At 31.2% G+C, this 17,200-nt stretch overlaps 1 protein-coding gene across 1 annotated transcript; it reads right to left on the bottom strand.

Annotated features, from left to right (window-relative positions):
• Positions 1 to 535: 535 nt before the first annotated feature.
• LOC102626697 (B-box zinc finger protein 25-like) lies at positions 536 to 2,683 on the bottom strand. The gene is made up of 4 exons (XM_025098815.2): positions 2,528 to 2,683; positions 2,108 to 2,424; positions 1,220 to 1,519; positions 536 to 1,069 (listed from the first exon to the last, which is right to left on the bottom strand). Exons 2-4 carry the CDS (start codon positions 2,288 to 2,290, stop codon positions 836 to 838), a joined length of 717 nt encoding a protein of 238 aa, XP_024954583.2. The 5' UTR covers positions 2,291 to 2,424; positions 2,528 to 2,683; the 3' UTR covers positions 536 to 835.
• Between the last annotated feature and the right edge of the window lie 14,517 nt (positions 2,684 to 17,200).

Here is a 17,200-nt window from a genome sequence, read left to right as displayed (position 1 = left end):
AAAGACCGATTAATTTGTTGGTTTTCTGGTTGTCAAACTCAAAAGCTCGTTTTTAAAGGGCTTGTGGTAGCCGGTGATGCATGAAAGATTCATTGCAAACCTAAAAAGATGCTTTGGTTTACACTAAGCAGTTGCCTCATGCCAGGTAGCTTTACTCGACTACCAATTGTTTAATGCCAATGAAATTTCAAATTTCAAATAGTAATATTCTGACCCATGAGGTGTAGGTTATCAGACAAACTAACTTAATTACAACATCAACCTTACAAATAAAATGGTTTTACTAACACAATCGCACCATTACTTATCCTCGGGGCCTCAGGAATCATAGTTAAAGAACTCCGACTTTTATCTGAATGTCCTATCCTACCCTATCAACTGTAAAAAGATGCTAAATCCCAAGCCCTAAGCTATATCACCCAACATGATCACTTCTGCCCCTGTTTTGAGGAGCCGAAACAGTTCAATGATATGAACTTCGCATTGAAGAAACCAAAAGCTACAGAGATGGCAAGACCTGCCTTTGAACAGCTGCTGATACAGTAGGCATAGTATTCTTATTAGACCAAGTAGTGTGAATTATACAGCCATAAGCATGGGTAACACATCTGAACTTTCAATGCCAAAAAGAACAAAACACTGCACATCCATGGCCGATAAAGAAAAGTAAAATTGCTAAACAAGACCTTTGCTCAGCGTTGGGATTGATGATACTCCTAAAAATGTATTATAACACATAACATGTGTCTAAATACATATTTATATGTACGTGTACATAGGAAAGTATGGGTAGTTCATCAACCTATGAATGACTGTAGATATTATTTCTTTCTGTTTAACCAAGATCTGGGACAGTGAAATGCTCATCATCATCATCTGGGATCTCAATCCTTGGCTTCTTGTATGGCATATTGAATTTTGTGGGCCTGTATGATGATATTAAGTTGTTGGACTGGGACACCGGGAGTTGAGGTACTTCAGCAGCTGCTAGAGCCTCCTGAGGAAGTTGGTCGTTGAATATTCCCATGTCTGCTATCCATTCAAGCTCTCCAAACTCGAGTTGCTCTTTCTACAAACAGAGAAGAGCAAGGACTTGATAGATCAACTTTTCTGTGTTCCACCCATATTAGGACATTCTTGTATTCATAATAGAATATGCACTGTGCAAATGTTCTAATATGATGATTCTATTGAGTATCTACATATATATCTTTATTACCTTTCCGGAGGATTCAAAATCTGAGAATTGTAAGAAGTCGTCCACGGCCCAAGGAGATGAGATGCCCGAAGATTGCTGTGTAGGCATTTTTACTGAAGTTTGTGATGCTTGCTGATTTGGTGGCTCAGATATATTCCTTTCAGCATCTTTGGAACAACTAGAGCTTAAGGCTACTCGGATTCCGGTGGCCAAAAACCTCTGATGGTTAGCAGAAAGACTACCAGGTGAATGGATAGGTTCATCACAGTCCTTACAGAAGAGTGCTCTGTCTTCCACACAGAAAATGAAAGCTGCCTTTTCCTGAACATCATATAAGACACACAGTAAGCATTATGCAACTATCAAACCAGAGGAATCAGTATTAGGCATAATTAAGAAGCGAAAAGCTTAAACAAGTAAACAAGAGTCCAGCATTGGTGTTTAAAGTCTTCACAATTCCCATCAATGGTAACACCAATAAATCGATTGAGATCAAGTAAGTGTAGACAAGTCACTTGAAACACAGGATCTCGGCTCTGATACCATGTTAAACAACCTCATGAACCTACACTAGCACTAATAGGTAACAGAACGACAACCCCTTAAAATTTAAAGCCTAAGACTAACAATATATTAAGACAATTCCCCAAATTAGTAAAACAATAGCGTCTGCAAAGAGAATTTCCATATAATATCCCAGATTCCTAATCTCTAACAATTTTTGGGGCATAATCATGGGTGACTATAATATACACTAGAAGCAAAGAGACCACAAACATAACATAAATAAAAACAAAAATAACAGGAAAAAATCAACAAATTACATATCAAAACCAAGGAAAATCATAAAAAGAAAGAAAACAAATAAAAGCAAAAAAGATTTTTAAAAAATGGAAGAAATGAAATTACTTGGCATATATCACATGGAGGAAGCTTATTGGAAAGACACTGAAGAAGAAGCCTCTGGTGCTTGCTAGCTAGCTTGTTTGCTGCGTGAACTTCAACATCACATTTAGCACACAAAGCAGCCTCATCTGCACAGCAAATCACTGTTGCTGGAGCTCTCTCACACACATCACACTGTATCTTCATCTTTTCACTCTTTATATATATTTACACATATAAAAGGAAAAATAACCAATCTATTCAAACTCAAGATTAAATTTTCATCCTTGAAACTTCTTTTGAAGAGAAAATCCCAATAGCCCTTTAAAGAAAATCTGGAGCTACAGTGGAGAAAGGAAAGGAAAGAAAAGAAAAGAAAATAAGACAAACGATAAGTGAAAGTTATAAAGGAAAGGAGAGTATGAGACTGTGGAGATGTATAACCTTAGCTAGCTAGAACATGTGGAGGAAACAGCTAGTGAAAAGATTGGGGGAGAATCTGTGAAGATAAGGGGAGTCAGATTTTGCATATCAGAAGCAAGGAAGCTGGCGTGTACAGCAAAGCATTCGTGGGGTTCAGAATCAGAAGCAATGTGTGGCTGTTTGCTGACGGCAAGTCGATTAGTGGTTGATAGTTGTTTTGGATTTTCTTGAGGAGACTGGAATGTAGTGTGGTCTCGCTCGTTTTGTTGCCGTAAGTTGTCGGTTTATAGATAGAATACTGATCGTCGGATGGAGGAGGGTTATGATGTGATGATGAGGAAATTGATAATCACATGGTTTCAACCAACGTTCAGAATACCTGGTGGTTAGATAGGGTTACTTTCATTGAGTACCCCTAATTTTAACTTAAATGTGAAATATACGGCACAAGTTTTAAAATCACTGTATTATTGATGATGATGCGGTAGTTTAGTGTTGTATTCTTGCAAGAAACTCCATCATTCAACTGGTGCATTTATAAATTAATAATTAAAATGGACTAAAATAAAGATGAGTTAGAATTTGAATGAAAAATAAGAATCAGAATTATTTGTTTAGTAAGAACACAAATTGAAATCGAAAAAAAAAATTATATTACTATTGGAAATATTCATTTTTTCTTGGAACAGGAATAAATGAATTACAAGTTATTAAAACATCTTTAATTTATTATAATAATTATCATTATTTGTAGTGCTATTTATGATGTTATTATTTAAAAAATTATTGTTGATGATAGCAACAATAATAGTGGTAACAACCAATTAATAATAAAAAATGCATGTTGTGATACAATAATGAGAAAAAAAAAACAATAATAGTAGTAGTAGTAGTAATAATAATAAATAAATAAATAAGTAATAACAACAAAGTGGCAATCGAAATCAAGCGGGCAAAGCCGGCAGCAATGACATGCAACAAGGGGCGAGTGGTTGCAACAGTTGCAGCGAGTGGCAACAGCAACGATGGTTGGCAGCAAGCCATAAGTAGCAACCAGAGACAAAAAAACAACCAGCGATAGTGAGAGCAGTTGTAACAATGAATTTTAGATTTTTTTAAAATTTTTTTAATATTTTAAGTGAGACAAACTGTAAATTTTTAAATTTGAGTAGAAGTAATTTCGTCGATATCTTAAGAATTAGAACCGAGGGAATTATTCCCAAATTGGTGAGTAACAACCAATTTGATTCCCAATCCCTGCTTGTCATTTTTGTTAATAAACAAATTAATGAATTACATTTCATCATTTTCATTCTTATTTCCAATTAGTAAATATGTTATAAGAATAATGATAGATATTTTAAATTAGAGAAAGTTTTTGATGTTTTTGGCGTATTTCTACTTATCCATCTATTATTTGTCACATCTGTATGGATATTATCACGATTAGTTAAAACATACACATGAGACAAGGGATGAATTGAAAAAAATGTTGTTAAAACACAAAAACTTTTCTCCCAAACATGCCAACCCCATGATTGAAAAAAAAAATTGAACAGAAAATTTACCTATCCTATGTGAATTTCAAACAAGGTCCCTTCATAATTTTATAATTTTGTTATAGCCTATAGATTCTATAGTTTATTCAATATAGCCTTCACTATTGGCCTCTTCAATTTTATAGATTTATGTTATAGCCTAGTATATAACTCTTTGGGTCAAGCAAAATTTTGGTTCTACCACTGCCCAAATTTTATCCAAAGGTAACAATTTAAATGCGGATTTTTTTTTATAAATAATTTATCCATTATAGCCAAATATCATCCTTTGTTTTTTTCATTTCCGATAAAATTTTATAAAATTTTCGATTTTAAATTTTGATTAAATTGATGTTATAGTAATAATTAAAAAAGCTTGGCCAGCCCCGATTCTGGCATAGGAAAACATAATTGAATTTATTTTCTTTATAATTTCATGCACAATTCAAATAAAGGAATTGTAATAGGAATGGAATTAACAGGCACTTCTGGGAAAGCTGAATTCATGACAAATACCTTTCTATCATCTGGAAGGGCTTTGTAACAATACGACAACAACCTCATGCAAGTATTATCATCAAAACTACGAATCATCCACTGCAAAATGTACATCTAAAATAAATATGTAAAATGGTATCAGGGTGGTATTAGTATTACAACAAGCTATCTATGTCAAAAGCCACATGTAAAATGCTGTCCAGAGAGTAACAGAGATTGAAGCCACAACATAAGTCCACAGTAGAATGTAAGAGGATTCACTCACACCAATCTCTAACAACTGGGAGATTGTACCTGTTATAAAATAAATTAAGTCAGCGCATGCCAATATGGGGCTCTTGATTAACGGGCGTGGATGTCTTAAAATTTTTAACCTCATTTTTGCATTATTGCATCTATTCAATCCATTGATCTAGGCGTAAAATGAGCAAAGCAGTAATAAATAGAACGCACTGTCAAAAGGTAAAATGTGTTATTTTCACATCAAAACTAATTAAAGTCTATATGACGATTATTATTCAACCGTGTGTTTTTGTAATTAGAATCGAGAACGAAATGAGGTATTAAAAACTTTCAGGAGCTCAAACTGTGAAATGAATTTTTAAGCGAGACCCGTGGCAATCACTCCAACATTAATCAGAGCGGCATTCACAACATTACAATACCTGTAGTCATTGCTGGTGGAACAGCAAATTGAAGCAAAAGCATGAATTGATAGAATGAATCAGATCCCACAATGCCGAAATGGCAAGCACCTTTAACAACAACAATGCCCGTGAGAAGGATGAGTGTATGTTGTGCGTGGAATGCGGAATCAAGTGCATCAAATAATCACAGAAAAATAAAGGATACAAGAATTACGTTCGGTAATTATGCCTACGTCTACAGGAACAAGAGAAAATAATTATATAATTAGCAATTATTGGAGTACAATATTTGAGTAATGAAAACCTCACTTCCCAAAATCTAAATACACCCAAAGTACTCTCATACATACTCTCCAATTGTTCACACTCTCATAACTCTAGAATTGCTTCACTTGTAATTTCTCTTAAGCTCTCAAATTTTTGCGATGTTATGGAATGAAAAACTGGCTTCAATTTATAGGCTTGAAGCTTGCACTATTCCACCTACCCCAAGCAAATTGTCAATGGTGCCCATTTGGCAAATTTGACAAATTTGCCAACTTTTCATTTTTTCTTCATTTGTTTGGTAGCCTTCTGAAAATTTGCATGCTTTCTTGAAATTTGGATGCCAACATGCATGTGCCCAATGCTTTTCAACAATTCTCTACCTTGACGAAAATTTGTTCAAATCTGAGCCGACTACCAATGAACCATCATCCCTAATGAAATCCTTCAATAAGGATTCAGAGCCGACGGTTCGTATTTGTGGAGATACGGTACTGTTCATATATACGATACTATTAATGTACAATGCTATTTACGAATACGATGGAGATGATCATTTGTACTTGGGAGACAATTTATTGTAAATAGTGTGCAATTATGCATGTTTAGGAAAGTTTTATCAACAAGATGATAAGAGTTTAAGGAGTTTGAGTTTTAAGTGAGACTATTGTGACCCCTCTATTCTCCTAGAAACTTTCTTGGTGCATTTATTCACGCGAAATTAACATCATAGAGGCTGTTTTTCAAGTGGAAATAATTTGTTGAGAAAATGGTAGAATGTACAACTTTCAGAATTAGGGAGGGATTTATCGAGACTATTTCATAAAATACTTCAGATGGAAGGCGAGATTTGTCAAATTGTTATTCAACACCTATTATAGTCGGCCAAAATATCGATGTTGAAAAGTTTGATGGGAAAATCAATTTCGGCATGTGGAGGCGCGAAGTTATGGATGCCCTTATTCAAATCGATCTCGATGTTATTTTGAAAAATTAAAGATTGTGATGAAGAAACTTGGGATCGCATGAACGAGAAAGCCTCTGGTCAAATCAGATCTTGTTTAACTAAGGAGGTGAAATACTTGGTGAAAGATAAGGAGTGTGCAATGACTTTGTGGCGTACATTGGAGGAGAAGTACCAGCTGAAAAGTTCTGAAAATCGCCTTCATGCAATGAGCCAGGTATATGACTTTTGAATGAAACATGGGGTGTCAATGCATGATGTCTCAAGATTTGAGAAGTTACTTGCTGATTTGAAAAATCTTGATGAAGCTATTAAAGATGAAGTCAAAGCTCTGATATCACTTGTTGTGCGCGGAATGCGGAATCAAACGCACAAAACAATCACAGAAAAATAAAGGACACAAGAATTACGTGGTTCGGCAATCATGTCTACGTTCATGGGAGCAAGAGAAAATAATTGTATAATTAACAATTATTGGAGTTCAATATTTGAATAATAAAAACCTCACTTTCCAAAACCCAAATACATCCAAAAGCACTCACACACACTCTTTCTAATTGTTCACACTCTTAGAACTCTAGAATTGCTTCACTTGCAATTTCTCTTAAACTCTCAAATTTTTGGGATGTTATGGAATGAAGAAGTTTCAATTTATAGACTTGAAGTTTGCACTATTCCACCTAACCCAAGCAAATTGTCAATGGTGCCAATTTGACAAATTTGACAAATTTGACAAATTTACCAACTTTTTCATTTTTTTGGTAGCCTTTTGAAATTTGCATGCTTTCTTGAAATTTAGATGACACATGCATGTGCCCATTTCAACAGTGTATACCGCACTGCCAGAATCCGTACCACAAGTAATGGACTTACTCCTGATCCTTTTAAACCTTCAGCCACAAAAAGAATCACAAGAATCTACAAATAAGTGTACATTGACTTTTTTCAGAAGGCAATGTAATGAAAAATATATATTAAATTTACCTCGTCGAAGATTTGCCCCAAGTAACAGAATAATTGACGGAATTGCTGCTTCTCTGTCATATATAATCAGATTTCATTTACAAAAGGGAAATGTTAAGGAAGATTAACACTTTCTCCTTACAGTTTTTATAATACTCTTGTTAGGTTTCTGACGACACGAAATCTCATTCCAGCGACCGTAAGACAACCATACATACATACATACATACTTGGGTTGAAGTTTTGACATCAATAAGTGACAGGGTCGGGTATTATGAAAAACTATAGTCTGTGAAAGGATAAGTGGCAAAATCACGAAAAGCTGTGGAGGAAAATTAAGCATCAGAGTCGTAGTAATTGAGGGTGATCATACCCAAGCAAAGATGCAGAATTATCAATCAAGCGAAGAAGAGCATTATCACCAATCATTGCCTTTCGGATAGGAGGGACTATCCTAATGATCAACCCAACAACCTTTTTATTCAAAGAAAATAAAAACCATTAATACTAGATCTAAAAAATTATAGTATTATTATTGCTTTTTAATAAGTTGTTATTTACGATCATAAAACATTTCATGTGAATACTTTGAAAACATATATTGATAATGAACTTTTGTATACCGCGGCAATAGTGGTTGGATTGAACACCATCTTCAGGTTTATCTCCGCTAGAAACATCTTAATGTAGTGAATTTACCCTTCCCGGAAATAGAACCTGTCCAAATAATAAAATTAGATATTCATTTAAACCCAGTAATTGTTTTTGTGGTTGTGTGTGTATAGAAAAAATGAAGCAATGAGCACCAGCTCAACAAGTAGCACAAATATGTGACTCCCTGTGAATAAAACTGCAATTAACTAGACGTGCAACGGATAATGTCGCTCGTCATAATGTGAGCACTGTCTCCCACTAAATTATTACTCTATTTTAATGATTAAATTAAATTTTCAAACAATCTGTGCATTTAATGTAACTATTTTTAGCTTTAATATTACATTGTATCTTACCAAAGATCCAGTGCGAAGCATTTCAATAGAGTTAGAGCAATCCTTCGAACAGGGTAGAAGTGGTTCGGTGAAACTCTCGGAGCGTATTCGTGATGAAGTTTCTGCAGAAGATGATATGCTGATTGTGGAATCACCATCTGTTCGTCTTAATGATACCATTTGCAAATCTTGCCATGATGGCACACACGTATGTCCAAACATAAAATCCCCCAGTCTGTAACACCAAACCATGAAATTCAATTAACTAGACTCTGTCTGAGTACCACAAATTGATATAATTAATTATTGATAGGCACATATTAATATTATTACATTGAAAATTCTGGAGCATATATATGTCAGAACATCTTTAAGGGTATAATATGGGTTTGTGATTATTCTTAAATAGTGGGACTGTTCTAATTTAAATTTTTAACTTAAAATTTTGACAAAAATCTTGGGCCATTGATTTCAAGTAATCTAATGGTGGATATTGAAAGTTAAAGTAGCATTTAATGATAATTATTCATCCACCGCCATATTTCTTGAAATCAATGACTCAACATTTGTATCAAAATTTTAAGTCAAAAATTTTAATAGCCTAACACATTTTAAAATAATAGCAAAAATATTGATAATTACAATTAAAAAAATCTAACAGAATCTTTTATATGAGCTCTATACATGATGGTCTAGCTTGGGTATCTAGGTTTAGAACTGAAAGTTTGAAAGAAAATGGGTAAATGTTCCCTTAGTCGTTGGCCCGAGTTCGAGTCAGCTAATAAATTTGTCCTTGAATTTTTTTGAAAATACCTAAAACATTGATATTGCATATTTGTTTGCATTAAAATCAACTTAAATATTCTCAACTATTCTTATGTTACTGATCAAATTTATTTGAATTTTAGTTATAATTGTCTTTGATAAATTAAATCCAACAACTATGGAAAGCTAACTGGTAACCCAAACCAACAGCGAAGCTATTAATGGACAAAGTTGGGCTATAGCCTAGCAAAAATTCAGTAAATTTTTTTAGTTTTTTTACTTTCATACTAACGTTGCTCACAAATTAAATTATTATGCAGTATTTACAAAACTTGCTATCACTCTCATACTTTATAAAATTGTCAAGAGTAATATTTACAAGTTTATATCATTCAATTTGTTTTAGAATTTGGCCACTATCATTTTCCCCAGTACTTCTCCCTACTCTATCTTGTTTTAGAAGCAATATAGTTTTGCCTCAAGTAAACTTTGATGACAAGATATTTATCACTCATTTGGCTTTTAATTAATTCTTTAAAGTTAAGGTCTATCTATGATTTCTTAATAGTACTGTACTTCATAGATTGAGTACCATCAAATAATTAAAATTTATTAAAAGTCATTAACTAGAACCATCCAAGGAAGAAAGCCACCCACACCCCCTAAGGTTTACTTAAATGGTCACACAGACCCCTTAACTTCATAAATAGTCATATAGGCCGTTAATTTCATAAATGACTATTATATCTTTTAATTATAACCAAATAAATATAAACATAGTAATAAGACAAAAATAATAAATAAATATCATATGGCACAAATAAAAATATTACAATAACTATAACTAATAAAATAATGTATATAATGAAAATTATTTTAATATTAAGTTATTATTAGTCTATCCCGATGGATTTTATTAATCCAAAATTTGATTTTAAGATTTATACTAATATAGACATAAATAAAAAAGATATTGTAAATAAAAGAATATGAATTTTATAAATTATTGTAAATGTTAGGTATAATTATTATAATATTATTAATATTTCAAATAGGTTTGATTATTATTAAAAGAATATGACAGATTAATAGCGTTAAAATAACATTTTGATATTTAAAATAATTTATAAAATTTATCTTATTTTATGTATTATATTATATTATATTATTTTAATTTATATTTATATTTATTATAGAAGTTTATTTAAACTCAATTATTGGGTTCTTGTAATTAATGCTCTAATAGTCAAAAAGAGGTTCATACATGTGACTATTTATAAAAATAAAGGGGGCATTTAAGCAAATCTTAGAGGTGTGGGTGGCTTTTCTCCACCATCTAATAGTGCTACGCTGTGGGGTATGGTACCCGTATGATACCGTAGTCATAAATTGATAATTTTTTTGGTTAAATGAACTTAATAAACAAGATATTTCTCATACCCAAAAAATTGTTAATTTGAGTTATTGTTTTGATTTAATGACTTTACTTGAAGATTCTTTTTCCTTTTTACTTAAAAAGAAATTATACATTTATACTAGCCTAGCCTAGAAAAGATTCCGGGCTTCGCCCTGGCCCAAACCCCAAAGATTAAGGAAAACTTGTTTGAATAACAAGTTATATCATGCAAAAACATTATCTTACCTTTGACAAGTTAAACCAGCAACCATGAAGTAGTGATAAAGACATCTTTGGTAATTATAAAAAAATGCTAACTCTTAATTGCCCAAGCCTTAAGGTCTAAAGGAAAATTTGATTTTGCTTTTTTTTTTTTTAAAAAAAAAAAACTAATGCAAATTGTATACAACTCTTTTTATTATTGGATTTTATAACCCAAAATACATATGCTAAACTAGGGGAACCCTAGCTTATAAAATTGTCTACAAATTCACCCACTAACTAGGTAGGATATTACGACTTCAACCCCTACACATCCTATATTCGCATGCACGAGTGAAAAATGAGGTGGTTTACCATGCAACTAAGCGGTTCCCAAGGTTGGAGGCTCGAATCGGACTGACACTAGAGTTTGAAATAAGATTTTTGTTGAGACAAAATTTGGAAATTTAGGAATGCTGTTTTATTTAATTAAAGAAGTAATCAGACTATCATACCGCCATAGAAAGTAAAGCATAAGTTTCTCCGTCTGAGGAGCAAGCAGATGAATCTCCGAATGGACTGTTTGACATTTCACATACCGCTGGAGCAATTACGAGAAGAAATAAATAATTCCCTGTGAACAGACAATTAACTCAAATATTAGGGCCCTTCCTCAGATCAATGATAATTAAAAATGTAAAATGAAAAAAAATAAATCAAAGTCAAGAATAATGTACCAGAAGAACAGCAACTAACGACAAGGCTATAGAGATGTGGAGGGGTTCGTGTGAGCTTAATAAGAATCAATGCAAGTGAAGAACCAATTATTAGTGAGACCAAAATATTCACCGGGATGAACCACCTAAGAACGCATGTGTTTGCAAAACATAGGACAAGAAAACTAACTATACATAAAGGCTCCATTTGATCTTGCTGTCTAAAAGATAGTAAAGTGTTTGATAATTAGAAATTAAGGTACCCACAAGAGAATTAAAATTTCAGAGTGTGATATTTTATGTTACCTTTATATTTATCTATTACCCTTTTTTGACAGAAGGCTGACAAATTTATGATATTACTTCGTAAATTTTTTTGTTTTATGTTTAAAAATATCTTTTTATACTAATTCTTGGTGGCTGCATGAATATTCACACATAACTGATTTTCCCTTTTTGGATACAAAATGAACGTCACAGGAAGTATAGTGCAAGTAGATACAGAGAAACCAAATAGAAAAAGAACTCACAAGTTTCGGACAGGCTGCTCAACATATATGCTGGATTGAACACAAAGAATACAAGCTGATAAAGAAGCCAAGACAATTAAACAGCTTTCAGTACTCTATTAATTTGACTTGATCGTGATTATTCATGATTAACATTGTTTAAATGCTAACATTGAAAATTGGTGCCTGAGAGATTGAAAAATTGTTAACTTACATTGTTTAAATCACGCATTGTGTTAGGCTCCAATAATTTTATGTGATCTGTCGAAAGAAACAAGCCAACCCCCGCCACCAAGAGCACTTTCAGAACTGCCATCAATGCCACAATCAACAGATCTAGAATTTCCATGTTCATTCCTCTGAAAGAAAACATTCAGTGGCATGCAAAAGCTAGCATATACATATGTAAAATATAGTTTTAATGGAAATAAATGATTAGCCTAATCTATAACTTTTTATTTATTTTGATAATAAAGCACACTCTTTTATGACCTATTCTTATTAATTATGTTATCGTAGATATCCATGCTAGAATCATGCTTTGATAAATAGTATTTAATTCCACAGATAAATGGAATGATACGTACCCATATGAGGGTGTAACGTATGAACTTTCAGAGTCTTAAATCTAGAAACTAGAAAGAGGAAATAAATTAATAAATTAAATTTGAACACACCATAGATATATTAGTATTTCTCATCAAGTTGTACGAAGAAAAGCTATATATATATATAGAGAGAGAGAGAGAGAAGATTGTCACATTTGTCAATTTCCTCTATTGACATTAAAACAAATAATTTGTCTCTTTATTATTTTCATAATGCCTAATAATCTCCCTAACACCATCATTTTAAATATTATTCTTATTTTTAAATATTTTTTTATTCATATTTTTATAAATTAAATAAATCATATAAATTAAAATTTATATAAAAATTAAAATCGTAAAAATAAATAATATAAGTTTCGGTATAAATAAAAAATTAATAATAACATATTTTTCTTGTACTTTTTGTTATTTTTTAAATATTTTTCTTATAATAAATATATATATTATGTTATAAGATCAAATGCAGTAGAATCTCGATAATTTAATAGTTTTGGGATTATGAAAAATCTATTAATTTAGTGAATATTAATATATTGATAAATTAATAACTATTAATTTAATGATAAATTAATAGTTTATTAATTTATAAAGATAATATCATGTATATAATATGAACTTTCATAAAGCATAGAATTAGTATAAGTAGATGATTTAGTGATTATGTCAAGCTGTACGATACAATTTTGATTTGATCTTGTTGAGTGAATCAGTCACTTGATAATCCTTAATTTGGTTGGATTGCATGGTTGGATCATGCTATTTAGGAACTCATTAGAGAAAACTTTTTGGAGACAATATATTAAGTCAATCTCTCTTATTTCCCTTAATATAGCACATACAATCAAATAGAAACTTCTCATCTGAACGGTGTAAAGAAAGCAATAATGACCAATGACATGCGTAAAGCATTATACCAATACAACAACTAAATCATAGACATATTATATGTATTTAGTCTCAAATTAGTTAATTATTAATTTATATATTAATTGGGTCCTAGAGAAGAATAATATTTTTTGAGAATTTATTATCTAATAAATTTATCGAATTATTAATTTTTCATGTTGGCCTCAAGCTGGGACCCAAAAAGTTATTATTTAATGGAGGTTATCAATTTAAAAGTATTAATTTAACAAGATTATATATATGTATGTATGTATGTGTGTGTGTGTATGTATGTATGTATGCATGCATGCATGCAAGCTCAAGAGACAACTATTAAACACACTTTTAATTCCTTGGATTAAAGAATAATAAAGTGTCAAGATTTGATGATATGAATTAATATATTTTAGTTAACATTTAGGATGATAATTAATTTTATTTTAAAAATAAATAAAAAGAAAATAGAAAATTGAAACAAAGTATAATTAATTTTATTTAGTATGATTAATTAATTGAAATCATATAAAAAGGTGTGAACTTTGCACTTTCTTATAAAATGGGAATTAACTCTTTATAGCTGAAAAAACTTTCTAATAAGGAAATGCTCATTTAATATTTTATTAAAATAAGGACAAAATTAAAAAAATAGAAACAACATAAATTTTAAAATATTAAAAGACTTTTTTTTTAGTAAATTCAAATTTTATATTTTCCTATCTTTTAGTATGATCTTCATTTTTTTAAAATAAGGACCTTATTATTAAAAGAATACTCTATATATATGCATGTATACATGTTTGTATAAGTTTCTAATAATCCAATGGCCCTCCGAACTCTATAATCTTACTATTAGTCTAACAGTTATGTTTATCCTCAACAATAACATTTGAACATTAAAATAATAATGTCGGTGATGTAATGTGTAATTAAAAAATAATAGGACTTAAGTGGTAAAAATTAGAAACAATAATAATATGAAAGTCATTCTCTCATAATTTGGTGAAATGGTTATTAAATCCCCAAATTTCGAGGTAAATAAGGAATTAAAAAATTAATTCGAGTTTTGCACTGTACAAAATGGGGGAAAAAAACAAAGGTATCACAAATTTGTCACTAAATATATTGAAAAAAATCTCTTTTATATCTCACTTGCCAGATAAATGAAATCGTCTCCGTCTTGATTTCGACTTATTGATTCATTTTCTATCTTTAATTAATAATGGATTTTCTTAAAAAAAGACTAGTTAAATTAATGAGTAGTGCTATACAATCCAATTTTTTGTCCCAAAAAATTATCGTAAATGATGCGATATTCATCAATTAGTTGGTGAGATAATACAATTAATTCATTTTGAATCTTATTAAGAATTACCAATCATTCAATTAATGACATATCATTTGGGATCACATTTGGGATAAAAAAATTGAAATGTCTATTGTTACTCAAAATTAATTATACATATGTATGTGCCTTCCATTGTCAACAGACTCTACGCTTTCTTTTTCATGCCCAATTGCTTTTTCTAAGTAGCAACTTTCAATTGTTTCCCTAATTCAATTTAGCTCTCTTTTCATCCACGCTTGTTTTTTGGTTTTTAAGTTGGACTATTTTCCCTAATTTAATTGTGTTACTGATTGGTGTAGGACTCAATATTTGTGAAAAAGCTTGGACTAATGATATAATTGGCAGCTAACCAGCTGTATACAATATGATAAATTTTAGAATACATCTGATGCTTCATGTCATTAGATGACGTGGAACCATTAATTAATAATTTTTTAACGTGTGTCAATAATTTTAAACCTAAAAATTAACTTGTTAAAAGTTAAATAATTCCCCACCTTCTTTCTCCTTTCTCTGATTTTAAAATTTCATCTTTCCTCTTCCAAATTCTAAGAATAGAAAATAAAGAAACATTAATTTATTAGAAATTATAAAAATAATGAATTGAATAAAGTGCCTTTGCAAATCTCGCTCCAGCCCTTAATTTGTTGTCATCTTGCAACTCCTCTAACCGCATCTCGTTTGCTTCATTGTCATAATGCTGAACAACTATAATGAGCCCTGTTGTTTTTGCCGGAATTTGATGAAAAATATTATTTGTACTCTCACTTCTCGAGGTTGACTTCATATTTGCAGTAAATGTATCCAAACTAAAAGCCAAACATCACTTCTCTTTAGAAAAATACAAAATTTTGAGCTATGAGTGATCTGCTAATTTGAATTTTTTAATCATCTCAACCCAAGAAGCTTCAAATTCTATTGCATTACTGCACCCATAAAAGCACTTGTTGTAATATTGCTTGAACCCAGGTCTTGCATAATAAGTAACAAGTTGTTGTGTGGCATTTTTAGCAATATGCCATGTACACAATCGTTGATGTGTCTATGAAATCACTATTTCGATTGCATTTGACATTGCTTCATCCTTGTGTGTAAAAATGCATAAGTAAATTGAGGGCTGGAGAGAGAATAATGTTTCTTGGAGAGAGATTTTCAAACGCACTTTATCCAATTTATTATTTAATAATTTTAACTAAATTAATATTTTTTGATTTTCTATTATTGGAATTTGGAAGAGGGAACAGGAATTTTTGAAATAAGAGGAAAGGGAGAGCAAGAGAAGGAACTATTTGACTATTAATAAATTAATTTTTAGGTTTAAAAGTTTTTGACACATGTCAAAAAATTATTAGTTAATGGTTCCACGTCATCTAATGACATTGAACATAAAATATATTTTAGATTTTTTTCCTCAAATAGATAATCTTGGATTTTTTAAAGGTATGGGATGAGAAAATTTCAAATTAATTTTTTAAACTCGCGTGATTAATTAAAGAAAATTCTCGCTCATTTTAACAGCTCATAACAGTCTTCCGCATGTGTTGAACATGTGAGTTACTTAAGTGAGCTAGCGGCATCTGTCTCTGTCGTTTCAAGCTTCTAATGTTTTAATCGAATCGCATGCAACGCACGTCTTAGCTACCGCATGCGTATGACACGAGATAAATGTCATACGCGTGATCAAAGCAAGACACTGACATGTCATTCAAAACCTAACTTGCAAGTCGTCTGACACTTAGTGTCTTATCTGACATTGTCGTTTGTTATAGAATTAAGATTTTGGTTCATACTTTGACAACCTTTAATTTATTCAAAGAAAATAAAAAGCATTAGTAGAGGATTTAAATTATTTTTGTTATTATCATCATCATCATCATCATAAATTGGTAATCATTATCATGAAGCATTTCAAGTGAATTCTTTGAAAACGTATATTGATAAAGAACTTTTGTTAGCACGTGGAACCGCTGCAAATGTATATAGATGGATTGAACACCATGTTCAGGTTTATTTTCTTCTCTAAAGTTAACACAAAGTATCTTAATGTAGTGAATCACCTTTTCCGGAAACGGAACCAGTTCAAATAATTTTAAAATAACCAATTAAACCCAATATGTGTATGTGTCTATACATTAAGTCCGGATATTAATCTGTATCGTATCAACGGTAAATTAGTTTGAAATATGATTCATTTTCTACGGTGTATAGAACTATATTTTGACTAGTTCATAAATCATTGACAAGTAGTTTCATCATAAACCAACCCTAAAATCATAGACTCAAGAACAAATAATAAATCAGTTCCTAAAATCATAGGCAAATAGCTACGTCATAAACCAATTACTTAGAGCAAAAATGATCCCACAATGAATTGAAGAGGGAAATATTATAAACTTGCATACA

This window comes from Citrus sinensis, chromosome 3, assembly GCF_022201045.2.
Source record: "Citrus sinensis cultivar Valencia sweet orange chromosome 3, DVS_A1.0, whole genome shotgun sequence".
NCBI classification, from domain to species: domain Eukaryota; kingdom Viridiplantae; phylum Streptophyta; class Magnoliopsida; order Sapindales; family Rutaceae; genus Citrus; species Citrus sinensis.
The sequence above is the reverse complement of the archived record's forward strand: the minus strand, read 5'-3'. Positions and strand labels throughout refer to the sequence as shown.

Excerpts from the sequence above, each read along its gene's own strand:
- LOC102626697 (XM_025098815.2), bottom strand. The coding sequence starts at position 2,290 with ATGAAGATACAGTGTGATGTGTGTGAGAGAGCTCCAGCAACAGTGATT. Across the intron at positions 1,520-2,107 it reads CTCCATGTGATATATGCCAA|GAAAAGGCAGCTTTCATTTT; the intron begins GTAATTTCATTT and ends TATGATGTTCAG. Across the intron at positions 1,070-1,219 it reads ATTTTGAATCCTCCGGAAAG|AAAGAGCAACTCGAGTTTGG; the intron begins GTAATAAAGATA and ends CTCTGTTTGTAG.